General features: G+C 43.0%; 3 protein-coding genes and 1 long non-coding RNA gene across 4 annotated transcripts; 1 reads left to right on the forward strand and 3 right to left on the reverse strand.

Moving 5' to 3' along the window:
* The first annotated feature begins 557 nt into the window (after positions 1-557).
* LOC136418866 (uncharacterized) lies at positions 558-1,323 on the forward strand. Its single transcript, XR_010752968.1, has 3 exons — positions 558-683; positions 739-1,071; positions 1,240-1,323. It is a non-coding gene; the product is annotated as an uncharacterized lncRNA (long non-coding RNA).
* A 4,320-nt stretch (positions 1,324-5,643) lies between these two features.
* LOC136418861 (uncharacterized) lies at positions 5,644-6,447 on the reverse strand. Its single transcript, XM_066405085.1, has one exon. It carries the CDS (start codon positions 6,445-6,447, stop codon positions 5,644-5,646), a length of 804 nt encoding a protein of 267 aa, XP_066261182.1.
* Positions 6,448-8,426: 1,979 nt separating this feature from the next.
* On the reverse strand, positions 8,427-9,224 carry LOC136418862 (uncharacterized). The gene has a single exon (XM_066405087.1). The coding sequence runs from the start codon at positions 9,222-9,224 to the stop codon at positions 8,427-8,429; it is 798 nt and encodes a 265-aa protein (XP_066261184.1).
* Positions 9,225-9,305: 81 nt separating this feature from the next.
* LOC136418863 (uncharacterized) lies at positions 9,306-11,501 on the reverse strand. The gene has a single exon (XM_066405088.1). The coding sequence runs from the start codon at positions 11,499-11,501 to the stop codon at positions 9,306-9,308; it is 2,196 nt and encodes a 731-aa protein (XP_066261185.1).
* Positions 11,502-13,060: the final 1,559 nt, after the last annotated feature.

Here is a 13,060-nt window from a genome sequence, read left to right on the forward strand (position 1 = left end):
GAATGTCACAGGCACCTACTGGTGCCCCATTGTAAATTAGGAATGGACTAAACTTGTACTAGTCAGAATAGATCATTCGTGGTAAAAGATAAAGGTCTGTTTATCATCTCGCCTAAAAACATATGGAGGTGCGAATAAGATGATTAAGGGATGTAAGTGTGGGAAGAATGTGGGAAGTATGGTGACAGGCTTTTGGAAGAAAAGCAGATGCACCTGGGGTGACTCTCACGCATCAAAAAGGGATTCATTCGATTCCCGATTCTAGAGAAATAAAGAAGTACCGCCTAAACTTGTGTTTTTGTTTCTCTACGAGTTAGGGAACTTCTGACATACATATGTACAATATGGTTTTTAAAGCAGCATGTAAAATTGAATATGAACAATTTGATTCTATGAAATATGTAGTTATTATAATATAAAATATGTAAAATGAATTATATTTGATTATCCAATAGAAAGAGTCTGTTTTAGTGAATTCAGTCTTAGAAACTTGCTGATATGCCTGCAACCAACAACGCACTCTTGTAGTTCGCCTAAGTGTCAATTCACTGCGCAATAGCTGGATCAGTCTTCTGGTTTATTTACACGCGTGGTCGTTTGTTTTCGCTGTGGTGTTTTTTGTGAATTCTGCTCGTTATGGCCTTATCAAAGAATTTACTTCGAAGATTAAATCGCACGTTTCGGTAGGTACCTGGAGACCAAGCAGTGCATCGAGGTAATAATATTCTTTATTTGTAGAACACATAAAAAAAATATGGCTTATAAGGATATGCTGTTATGGGAAAATGTTTCCATAGCAGTTAGCAGAAACGATGAAAATGAGATCGGTCCAACACAACAAGAAGCCAACGTTTACGTCTCCAAAACAGCACGACGTATCGATATTGAATACGTGCACGTCCTGGGGACTTTTGAAAAAACACGTCATATAATGTTTTCTAATATCGAGATGACCACAAGTCCAACGAGAAACTCATTCTTGTTGCGACTGGAAGGAAGAGATGAAGTTAAGTTCATATTCGGCACCGAGGCAGCAAAAAACGATTTCGTTGAATCCATCACGATTGAAAGGTAAAATCCTCATCAACAGTTATTTATTTTTTACAAGTGTCCAGAAAGAAAAATATGAATTGTGCAAGCAAATGAATTTATGAAATGTTTTATGAGTAAGAGGTTATTGTTCACGTGCGCACTCGGTTTTTTTAAAATAAAATAATTTTTTATCGTTTTTTTTTACAGCAGTGACTCGGGTAACTCGGAGGATTCGTAAATTGAATTTGTAAAGCATAAAATTATATTTTGTAAATTATAAAATTATTTTGAAAATTGAAATTTGAATTTTTTTAAAACCACCTTAAAAAAACCGGAGAGATTCCTTAAAAAAGTGTTGTGTGCTGAAGGGGCCCTCCTAATCGTGGGGAAGTGAGTGGATGAAGTTTTTTTTTTATCGGGCAAAAATCTTTGAATGTCATGCAGCCTGTTGTCCCGCCAGCTGGATGGTGTTGCATTCGCCTACTGCCCCTACCCACTAAAGAACCTCGAGATTTTCGCACTGGCTATGCTAGAGTTCAGCTACGTTCCCCCAGGATTGTGGAAAAAAAGACCCGTTTGATAAATCTTGGAATTTATTCGTGGCCGAGTTCTGTACAACTCCCTCTAGAATCTATCAACTTTAGCACTTTCCTCCTCCTCCTAGTTTCCTCGACTCCACAGTGTTAATGAATAAATTCCGTTCACCATTTTGTCTAAAAGGCACAATTTATCCCATAAACGAAGCTTTCCCTTGACTTTTAAGGAGAACCCAATGATTCCCGCAGCCCTTGACTTTTCTGTGCAGATGCGGCTATCGTACCCCAGCTGAGGGATCCGTACTTCGGCTCCTCGCGCGGTTTCTGAGTGGATGAAGTGGAGAAGGAATTGGAATTCCACGGCAAGATACTTAGTAAATAGTTTTCAAATATGTAATTGTAAGAATTAAATACGAAAAGAAACCGCGTTTTTTGATGAATATTACAGTTATAATTTTCGATTTAATAATTCACTTTACATATATTTTTTTTATACGGCTAAATAATAAGCAACCATCACTCAAATATGTACATGTGAGCTTTCATAAAGAAAGCCATATAGGGTTACTTATCAACCTATTCAATGTAAATGCAAAAAACATGTTGTCCCATAATATTGTAACCTATCCTTGGACATGTGCGGAATGTCACAGGCACCTACTGGTGCCCCATTGTAAATTAGAAATGGACTAAACTTGTACTAGTCAGAATAGATCATTCGTGGTAAAAGATAAAGGTCTGTTTATCATCTCGCCTAAAAACATATGGAGGTGCGAATAAGATGATTAAGGGATGTAAGTGTGGGAAGAATGTGGGAAGTATGGTGACAGGCTTTTGGAAGAAAAGCAGATGCACCTGGGGTGACTCTCACGCATCAAAAAGGGATTCATTCGATTCCCGATTCTAGAAAAATAAAGAAGTACCGCCTAAACTTGTGTTTTTGTTTCTCTACGAGTTAGGGAACTTCTGACATATATGTACTTGTGATCGCTTAGGGATTCCTCATTCATGACGTGCCAGTTTTTTATTTTTCCCATCAAGCTTTCACTGCAAAGTGTAAGGTCAATGATAGATGAACTTCGGAACCTTTCGAAGGTAGGTATGTTTTCGATGTTTTGTATTACCAATCTATTCTCAGCTATAAATTCTCTCATTATCAGCCCTTTTTTGTCGGTTGTTTTTTCACCCCAGTCGGATGCCTTAGCATTGAAGTCTCCTGCAAATATTTTGTTTCCATCGTCTTGTTTACTAATATTTTTTATCTTTTCCAGGTATTCTCTGAAGTTCTGTGGATCCAGTCTCGGCGAAGCATAGCAGCAATAAATGGTAAGGTTTTTAGTTTTGACATATACAATTCCTGTAGCTGATCCATATTCCCTTACAGGAAGATCGTCCGCAAAAATTCCTATCGCCGCGACCGACCGCTCATCTGTGTACCATTTTGAGTTATTTACAGCTTTTATGTTAGGCTCTGTCAGAATTGCTATATCAATTTTATCATGTTTTACTGTTTGGCTTAATAAATCCATTGCTCGTTTATCCGTGTTTAAGTTTATTTGCAAGTTTCGTATATTGTTATTTTTCATTTCTTTTTTTTTTTTTTTTTTTTTTTTGTTGCAAATAAGTATATGTAGATATTTAAGTAATCAAATAGATAAATAGATAAGCAATCAAGATAGATCAAATTGGCAAATTTAATAGAAACGATTAGATAACTGTGTAGACAAAATAGGAGTACTTTTTTTAAAATTTACCTTTATCTGTTTTCCATTTGCATGGCTTCATCTTCGTAGATCTCTTTCAATTAAGTTTCTTCTTTTCGTTTTGGATAATGTTTTTTTATATACCCTGCATTTACCTCGTCCCGTGGCATGTCCCTCTGCGTTGCACAGCACACAATACTCATTTTCCTCGCAATCTTTTTCTTGGTGTCCCTCCTTTGCACACTTCCGACATAGTTGTGTTCTATCCAACCCCCTGCATTCCTTTGCTACATGATCAAATTGCCAGCACTTAAAGCATCTTTTTACCTTGACTGATTTTTCCATTTGACACGTAACCATCCCGATTCTGATATTTTCGTTTAATAATTTTTTAGTATGTTCCTTCTTTACCTTTACCACCGCAGTTTGCGTTCCACGATCGTTTTCTCTCAGTTCACTGATTTGTAGGTCGTCGTTTTCGACTCCTAATATATTTTTCATAGTTTCCAGAATTTCGTCTTTTTTAGTTATACCGTCTATACCCCTTATAAATAGGGTTTCTCTACTTTCTTGAGTGCCTAATTCCGTTATTTTGCCTACTTCACTCTTTTTTATTTTTTGTTTTATTGCGTTAACAGCGTTTATATCTTTATCAATGGCTATTAGCATTTTGCCATCTTTTGTTTTACGTATAGTTCTAATTTTATTTATTTCCTGGCTATTTACAAGTGATATTTTTATATTCTCCAGTGTCTTTTTGTAGTCGTAGTTTATATCAACTAATAATCCGTACGTGTTTCTTTCAGTGGTTTTTTTTGTTACCTCATTATATTTAGGTGTTATTTTTTGTTTATTAGTATATATCACCACCGTTGTTTCTGTTTTATGAAAAATGCATTCCACTATTTTCCTGAATTCATCTAGTTCTAGGGTATTTATGTGATGTACAATGATCATTTCTTCGTTTTTTGTTGCTTGTTTGACTTTTTGTAATTGATTCCATATATCTTGTCCTGTCCCTATGTATGTTAATTTAATTATTTTTTTCTCTTTTGTTTCTATTTGTCCATTTATTGACACTTTTGTGCTGTATTGTATTACCTCGAAATCTCCCTCAGTTTCTAGGAGTTCCGGGAATCTATCCTTGAACAATTTCTGGATGCTTTTTTGCATTTCCTTATCATCCGGTTCTACTACAACGATTTTCGTGTATATGTCTTTTGTGTCAAGTGGATTTCCCATTTTTATTTCGGTGTTGCAGAATACTTCTTCCGGCCATTTTTTAATTTTGCATTGTTTCAGGTCCCCGTATTCATCAAAACACGCGGGATCCAGGATTTCACCCCTCCCCTGATACACCATCCATGGAGTCTGTGTGCCCTGGCTGCATACGTCGGGTTTTAGCGCCACTTGGACGTCGACATCGTAAGTAGGTACTTTGGGAATTTCATATTTGTGTTTTTGTAGCCATTCTTTTATCATTTTTCTACCAAATATATCGATTTGTCTTTTCATTTTTTCGGCAGTTTCTTTTATTTCTCGTTTAGTATTGTTATTATTTTGAATTATTTTTTCTAATTTAGCCATTTGCCTAGTCAGTTCGTTTATTGCCTCAATCAAAGTGAATGCCTCAGGACTTTCTACCATATTCAATGCGTCTAAGATGCTATCATTCAGGGATGTGTCCAACACTTTTCTTTTTTTAGTTAAACCACTAAGCGAATTTGCCCGTCTGAAGTCGACGTCGAAAATTCCTCTATTTTTGGGTGCTTCCCTACCTGGGAAGCATCCCACTTCTTTGGTTCCAGTAGCTGACGCAGCAGTGCATCCCTGGTCCACCAGGCGCACCGAGTCGCAAGCATCCGACGAAAGTTTGACCCCCCCAGAATCCGAGGGCCTGTGTCCCCTAGTGCCTGCACACACCGAGGAACGACGGGATTCTCCATTGTCCATGGTACCCGCCTGGGGTAATATGTTTTTTCTTTCATCCATCTCATCCTTTTTTTTGGGGGGGTGGAATGCCGGGCGCCTCCACTTTGGCGCCGGTCAACCTTTTCATGCGGTGTCGTCGTAAAAGAGCAGTCCGATATGAGCCAATCTTAGTTTCGGAGGTTCCCCTTTGACCTATCCAGTATGGGTAGCCCTATCTGGCATAGCTCGCAGGATCGCTACCTCCTACTCAGCCTCCAAACCACGACAAGGTATTGGCTCTTCTTGGAGGAACTTGAACTAACCTGAACTAACCTGAACTGATGAAACAAAATCAAATTATTCCCCATTAGTTTTCGAAATTTTCCCCATTCATTTTTGGTTTTCGTTGCCTGGTCGGTATAAGTTTTGAGATTGTTATTTAAACTTTCTCACAGTTTCGCCTATCTTGGCGTTTTGATCATTCGTCGGATAACATTCGACGTTTGCATATCCTGCCTGATCGAGATTGCACGGAACCTTTCTGTTCCAATGCCTGGTGGCAGATTTCTTCGAGCGTTTCTATTTTGATACCAGTTGTCCGGCATCATCCAAGGGTTATCCCCTACGCCCTTCAAACAGCTCCAGTTTGCTACTTTTGCAGCGCGGTCTTCGTCTGGGCCGTCTTCCTTATACAATTGAAAGCCGTAAGCGGCGCCCATGTATGCGCTCAAACTTGTTGCTGCTGATGTTGGCTGCACTGTTCGTTCGCGCCATGTTTGCGGTTCTCCGATTTCGCTTGGCCGGGTTTGAATTACTTGAGTCTCGCCTCCGGCTAACCCAAGGTTCTTAAAACAAACCTTTTCAATTCTATAGGTTTCAAATTTCCCGAGTATATCTGATAATGATTTTATATATCTCAGGTTGAATCTAGTATGTGGGACATATTCTGCAAATGCAGTTGAGGAGATGCCATATCCAGATAGTCGTTGGATTATTTCGGCACGTCTCAGTCCTATTGGAAAGAATTTTCCTACTAGATTGTTGGTTATTTCGCTATGTTCCGGGATGCCTACGTGAAAGTTTGGCTTTGGCTCTGCTGCCCCTGAGGCTGCTGCCATTAGCATATCGCCTGCTATCCCTAGCGATGGGACTTCTTCGAATAAGTTCGCGGTGTCTTCTGTTATGTTAGGAACGTGATAGCCCCCAAATCCTTGAGCTACTGCAATTGGTAAGTCAGGCACCTCGATACGAGTTTCCTTTCCCATCTTATCACAATATACTCCGATTTCAGCTAAGTATGCGAACAGTGGTTAAGGCACATTGAAGCTTTCTTCTGCCACGGCTTTTCGTAAGTCCTTTTCTGCGCTTTTGAGGACATAATCGCCTTGCTTCGCTTTTACTTCAAGCAATTTTAGATGCAACATTGCTGTCGCATAATAGGCTATCTCTTCGCGAATCATCACTCTTTCGAGTTGATGTTCATCCGCGCGATAACCGTCATATACTTCAGCGGCTACATCAATTACTTTTGCGTAATTGGCGGCAAAACTTTGCCTCGGCGCTATTTCCGTCACGCTAACGTCTACACCGAAGATTGCCTCAGAGATGAGAGACTCATTCCTCTGAGCTGTCGGCTTGGTTTGCAGATTTGTCGGCGGCGGTGGTGCGAGAGTTGGTGCTCACGGTGCGGTTCCTGTCATTCGTGGAGTTGGCTTTTGAGCTCTCTTTCCTATTTTGGATAGGTCGAAGTTCTCAGGCTTTCCCCGATAGCCAGGTGCTAGTTGCTGGATCTCATCTTTAGAATACATACGTTTCTCGATTTTCTCCATTTTCTCTTAGTTTAATTACCCTTCAGGCACACTTTGTCTACATGTTCCCTAAATCTAAGGTTACGTCCTAGTTCCACCCCAAGATATCGAACTGTCTCTTTTGTTTTCACCCTAACGCCCCCGATCGTTATTTCTAGCTCTCCGACTTTCCTTCTCCCTTCCAAAATTACCATTTCAGTTTTATGTGCCGTCACCTCCAGTCCCATCCTACTCAACTCGTACATCACTCTCCCTACTGTGTACTCCGCTTTTTCCACTAATTGCAGCATTCCTCTTTCGCTGACCACTATCGCCAGATCATCGGCGTAGGCCACCAGTTCGACTCCCTTCTCGACATCCAGTCTCAGAATTTTGTTGTAAAACGCGTTCCATAGGATGGGGCCCAACAACGAGCCCTACGGAACCCCACATGTGATCCTCCATTTCTTTCCCCATTCCAAAATTATCCATCTATCCATTAGATAGGATTTTACCATCTCCACCAGGTGATTGCTAACTTGCATGAGCTCCAGTGCCTTTACAATCCCCTCCCATGGTGCGCTGTTAAACGCATTCCTGACGTCCAGCAATACCATCACGCAGACTTCCCTATCCTTCACCACTCCTACTCTGCGCCTCTCCACTATTTCCCTCACTTTCTTTAGCGCGTCGACCGTCGACTTTCCTCTCCTAAACCCATATTGTCTCTCCGATAGCATCTCTCTTTCTTCCAGTTCTTTCAGCAACTTTTCACCCACCATTCTCTCCAGAAGTTTCCCTGCAACGTCTATTAGACACAAAGGTCTGTAAGACTTCCCTCCCGGTCCCCTCTTCCCCTGCTTCTCTACCAGCACAAGCCTCGACGTCTTCCATACTTCCGGGAAATGCCCTGTTTTTAGGTAGCCGTTGTACATCTCCAAGAAAACCTCTCTATGTCCCAAAACGCATTTGATCAAGATCTCCGGCGTGATCCCGTCGGGGCCTGGAGCTTTTTTCGTCTTGATCCTGGAAACTGCCTGGTTAAGCTCTTCGATGGTGAACTCCGGGACACCCTCCTTCAATCTCAAAATTCCCATGCCCTTCCATCTCGATATCGGCTTCACCGGAAACAGTTTTTCTACCTCCTTTCTGGTTTCCTCCTCGCTCGGTCTCAGTTGTCCTCTTACTCCAATTCTGTTAGTCACTATCTTGTATGCTTTTCCCCATACGTCTTTCTCCAATTCCTCGCACAACTTTTCCCAACACTCCCTCTTTCTCCTGCGTATCATTCTTCTCAGTTCTCTCCTCCTATCTTTGTACTCTTCCTCCAGTGCCCCCCACTGTGCCCTCGTCGTCTGCTTCCCGCGTGTCGTTGTCAGTTTCCTTCTCGCTTTATTGCATCGTTCTCTCGCCTGGGCTATTTCTTCGCTCCACCAGTACGCCCCCCGTCGCTCCGGTCATTGTGCCTTTTGACTCCCAAAATGTGCCTCGCATTTCTTTGTTATCTCCCCCATCAACCTCTCCGCAGTGCGCATCTCCGCTCCGCTAAACATGTCAGGGATCTCCTCACAGAACCTCTCCATGGCGCCCTTGGTAAATCTCCATCGCTGTCTCGTCACTTTTCCCTTCTCCATCGATGCAATGCTCCCCCCCACCTCGAAAATTATTGCTCTGTGGTCACTCAGCATTTCTCTTTCCACTTCCACTTTCCAAAACCCTACCTCCCGCGCAATCGCCTCAGTTCCCATTGTGACGTCTATCACCGAGTTTCCTCTTGAGGTTGAAAACGTCGGCACGGGCCCTCTATTTATGGCAACTAGTCGATTGGTCGCCATCCACCCTTCTAGCATTATGCCCCGTCTATTGCTAGCCAGCAATCCAAACACCGGCGTTTTGGCGTTGAGATCTCCTCCCACTAGCACCTCCTTCCTAGACCCCCTGATTCTTTCGGTCATAGCATCTAGCATTTCCTCATACGCTTCCATCGTGCCATTCGGTGAGTAATAGCACGATATTATTATCATGGTCTTTAGCTCAATTCCCACAAAACCTTTCCCCTGAAAACATTCCATCACGGCCTGCTTTCCCCGTATCCCCAAAAAACTATCACAGTTGTCGTCGCAGATTTCTTTTCTTCCCTTCCCCAGATTTGGTTCGCATCCTAACACAAAGTCTATCCCCTCTTCCTCTACTAGCTTCTCCATTAAGTCATGCGCCGCGCTGCATCGGTTGAAATTGAGCTGTGCGAATTTCATTATTCTTTACTCTTTCCTCCCCCTCTTCTCTTTTTTTTCCCCTCTTCCTCTCCCCCTCTTCCCCCTTTGTTTGAAGTGCTTTTACCCCCTGGTTTTGCTGGTCCCTTCCTCCTGGGATGCTCCTTCCTCGACTCCACCTCTCTTTTCTCTTCCTCTTGCTATAGAGAGGGCCTTTCGAAATGCCTCACACTTGCTCTTTCCCGTCCTGTGCCCTACAACGTTACAGAGACTACATCTCTCCTCTCCCTGGCATTCGGTTTGTCTATGCCCCTCTTCTCCGTACTTGAAGCAGCATCTTGATCGATCCTTTCCTCGGCAGTCGCTGATTTTGTCGTCTAAGCCCCAGCATTTATAGCATCGGCCAATTTCTATTCTCTTCTCCATTCTGCATCTCACGTATCCCACTCTTATGTATGGGTGTTCCAAGAGTTTCGCGGCTTTACCCTCCGTCATTTTCAGCGTCACCGCCTGCGTGTCGCTCAGGTTTTTCCTCATCTGCCCCAGATTGTACTCATCCTCTCTCAGCCCTCCCAACCTTTCCCCGATTGCCTCCAGTACCTCTTCTCTGTTTGATGTTGCGTCCATTCCTCTTATATGTATGGTGGTCTTTTTCATATTAGGTCCCATAATTCTCACCCTTGCATTAGTGTGATTCTCTATCACCTTTCCGATTTCCTTCGCACATTCCGCCTGCCTTCCCAGTGTCACTAATATTTTTCCCTCTTTTGTGGTTCTCAATCCCTGTATCTCTCTATTCCCATCTTTATTCTTTACGGATTCTTTTATTTTGTTGATCTTTTCCTTTATGTCTTCCCCTTGTTGGCCTTCAACTATTAGCGCGTACGTTTTTTTCTTGTTTAGTCTTGTTGCGTCTTTCCCCACTGGTCCGAGTTCTTTCCCTATGTTATCCCTTCCATCCAGCTCCTGTCTCTGAGTGGTTGTATAGATCACAATTTTCACTTTCGTACCACAGAATACTGTCTCTATCATTCTCCTCAGTTTCGTCGTATTCATGCCGTTTACGTGATGCATGGCAATCGATTCTTCGTTTATCGTCTCCTTCTTTAGTTTTACCAGATTTTCCCACAGTGCACCTTCATCTTTATTAAGCTGGATCCTTATGATTTTTTGTCCTCTCTTCTTTTCTCTTGTCTTTGTTTTGAAGTTATAGATTTGCTCTATAACTTCGTATTCCTCCTCTCCTTCCAGTAGTTCCGGATGTCTCCTCTTGTACAAGGCCTGTATTCCCTTTTCCATGTTTTTATCCTCTGCTTCCACCATCACCACCTTCACCACAGACATATTTGTGTCAAGCGGGTTTCCCACCTTCACCTCAGTATTTCTGTAGGCAGTTTCCTTCCACTTCATCTCCCCCACTATTCTGAACTGTTCGTAGTTTGCTATTCCCTCAGCAGTCACTATTTCTTCCTCGTTTTCCTTTTGGCATTTTTGGCATTTGCCTCCATTCGTTATCTTTCCCTCGTTTTCCGTTTGTATTTCAGCGTCATGCGTCCTTTTCCCTTCTTTTTCGTGCTCCTGCTGCTGTAGCCAGGTCGTTACTATTTCCCTGTTTAGGATTTCTGCTTGTCTGCTTAGTTTCTTGCTAATGTCTTTTACCTCTCTGTGAGTGTTATTCTCGATCTTACCTTCCAACTCCTTCGACAATAGCTTGATCTTTTCCAGAGCCTCCTTTAGAATTATTACTGCTGGGGTCATTCGATTTTTTTCCGCTTTTTCTTCATTCATGAAAGTATCCAATTTTTCCTTCTTCTTTCCGATCTCTCCATTGGTTGAATTCCTTCTGGTTCGCCGGCTGCTAAGATGTTCCCCATTTTGCTGCATGGATCTTTTCACTTCAGAAGTTTTCCGTTCTTCCCCGTCCTGCGCTACTTTTGTTTGTCTCAACCGGATTGTTAGTGTTTGCATGTTCTTTTCGGTGTGTTTGTCGTTGCCATGCAATTTCTCGTTTGTTGACCCAAGTGTTTGTTTTGTTTGTTTGTTTAGTTTCAATTTTTGTTCCATATCTTTTTTTTCCAGCGCTTCGTGTGACAAGGGGCGGGCCGCAATAGCCGAGAACGGGTGTACCCTCAGGATTTGTTTCCTTACCCCAGTTCCCCGGGGTCCGGCTTGCGTTTTCCCAGTCCCGGAAGTCACGGACGGACTGGGGCTCGCCCGTGGCAATGAAGATTCCGACATCTGCATCCATGTCACACTTCCCGATGAAGGCCCGAAGTGGCTGGTCCCTGACGACAACTGGTCGTGCCCTCGGCAGAGCATGCTCACATCAGCCTCACGCTACAACGCTAAGCACTCCCAGGCCGTACCAAGCTGTCGCCCATCTGCCTTCCGCGTTAGTTATCCCTGCCCGCCTCCACCGGGATTGGTTACCCGATCTCGGGGGGCAGGGATATCCAGGGGTCACCACGAGGAGGTGCGGATAGGACTTTGACTCCCAACCTTTTTTTTTTTTTTTTTTTTTTTTTTTTTATAGAGGTTTAGGGCAAAAAATGCATTTACGCATCCCAGGTCGTTGTTGGTACGATGTTATGTTGACCTGGGTATGTGGGACTCGGCGTGCGCGTGCGCAATACCCACTAAAAAACCCTTTGTTTTCCTCTCTTCACCCTGGTTCCCCCCCGGGACCGCCGCCAGGCATTACTTCGGGGAGGGGGTGGCAAGGTTTGTAATAATTGATCACAAACCGTCTTCGTCAATCCTTGTGATTGGACAAGGATTGATTGTCTCCCTCGCGTTCTCGTTTCCTTTCCTCTTCTTCCTTTATTATCATTATTTCTTCCAGCATTTCCTTTATAGCATTCCACCTTTCCTCGCTCTTCATCATTATTTCAGCTATGTTGTCTCTATTTATTTCGACGACCCCACACTTAGCTGCTGCTTTTTCTCTTATCCCACTAAATTTGTAGCAATCGAACACGGTGTGACCGGGTGTGTCCGCTACGCTGCAAAACCAGCACTCATCTTCTTTCATTTTTTTAATTTTCTTTAGGTACTTGGAGAATATACCATGTCCGCTGATTGCCTGCGTGCTGTGGAAAGTTAAATTTCCAAATTTCCTTTTAGACCATTCCTCTACGTTCCGAATGAATATCTTGGCATGTCCTTCGTAATTGTCCCACCTCTCCTGCCATTTTTTATATAGCTTTGATCTCGCTTCGTGTGCAAACTCTATTCCTTTGCCGTAGATTTCCATCCTCTCCTCTACTAACAGGTCAATAGGGGGCATGCCCGCCATCACCGTAGCCACCATCGACGATGTTGTACGGTAAGCCTGTATTATGCCTATCGATAGTCTCCTATTTAAACGCTCCAACTTGGATGAGTGCATTTTCTTCGCCAGTTCGTGTCCCCATACAGGGGCTCCGTACAGGATCGTGGAAATGGCAGCCGTAGCGATTATCCTACGTCTCCCCACTGAGCATCCACCCATTCTGGGCATGATCCGCATAAGAGCGTTGGTGCAATTACACACTTTCTCTGCCGTCATTTGCACGTGAGTACCAAACTTCAGATTTCTGCCAAAGTGCACGCCCAGCAACTTCACATGATCGACGCTCTTTATTAGCTCGCCGTCTATTCTAATGCTTAGGTGTGAAAGTTTCCTTCTCCCATCTAGAATTACCATCTCGGTCTTGCTTCTGGCTACCTCCAAACCCATTTCCTCGATAACCCCTATTATCTTACACACTGCCGTTTGAGTCCTTGTCTCTAGATTTACTCTCCCCTTGCCTTTGATCAAAATCGACAGATCGTCTGCGTACGCTACCATCTTTACCCATCTTGGCACCCTAGTCTCCAGGACCCTGTTGTAGTAGATA

This window comes from Euwallacea similis, unplaced genomic scaffold (assembly GCF_039881205.1).
Source record: "Euwallacea similis isolate ESF13 unplaced genomic scaffold, ESF131.1 scaffold_39, whole genome shotgun sequence".
In the NCBI taxonomy this organism is placed as follows: Eukaryota; Metazoa; Arthropoda; class Insecta; order Coleoptera; family Curculionidae; genus Euwallacea; species Euwallacea similis.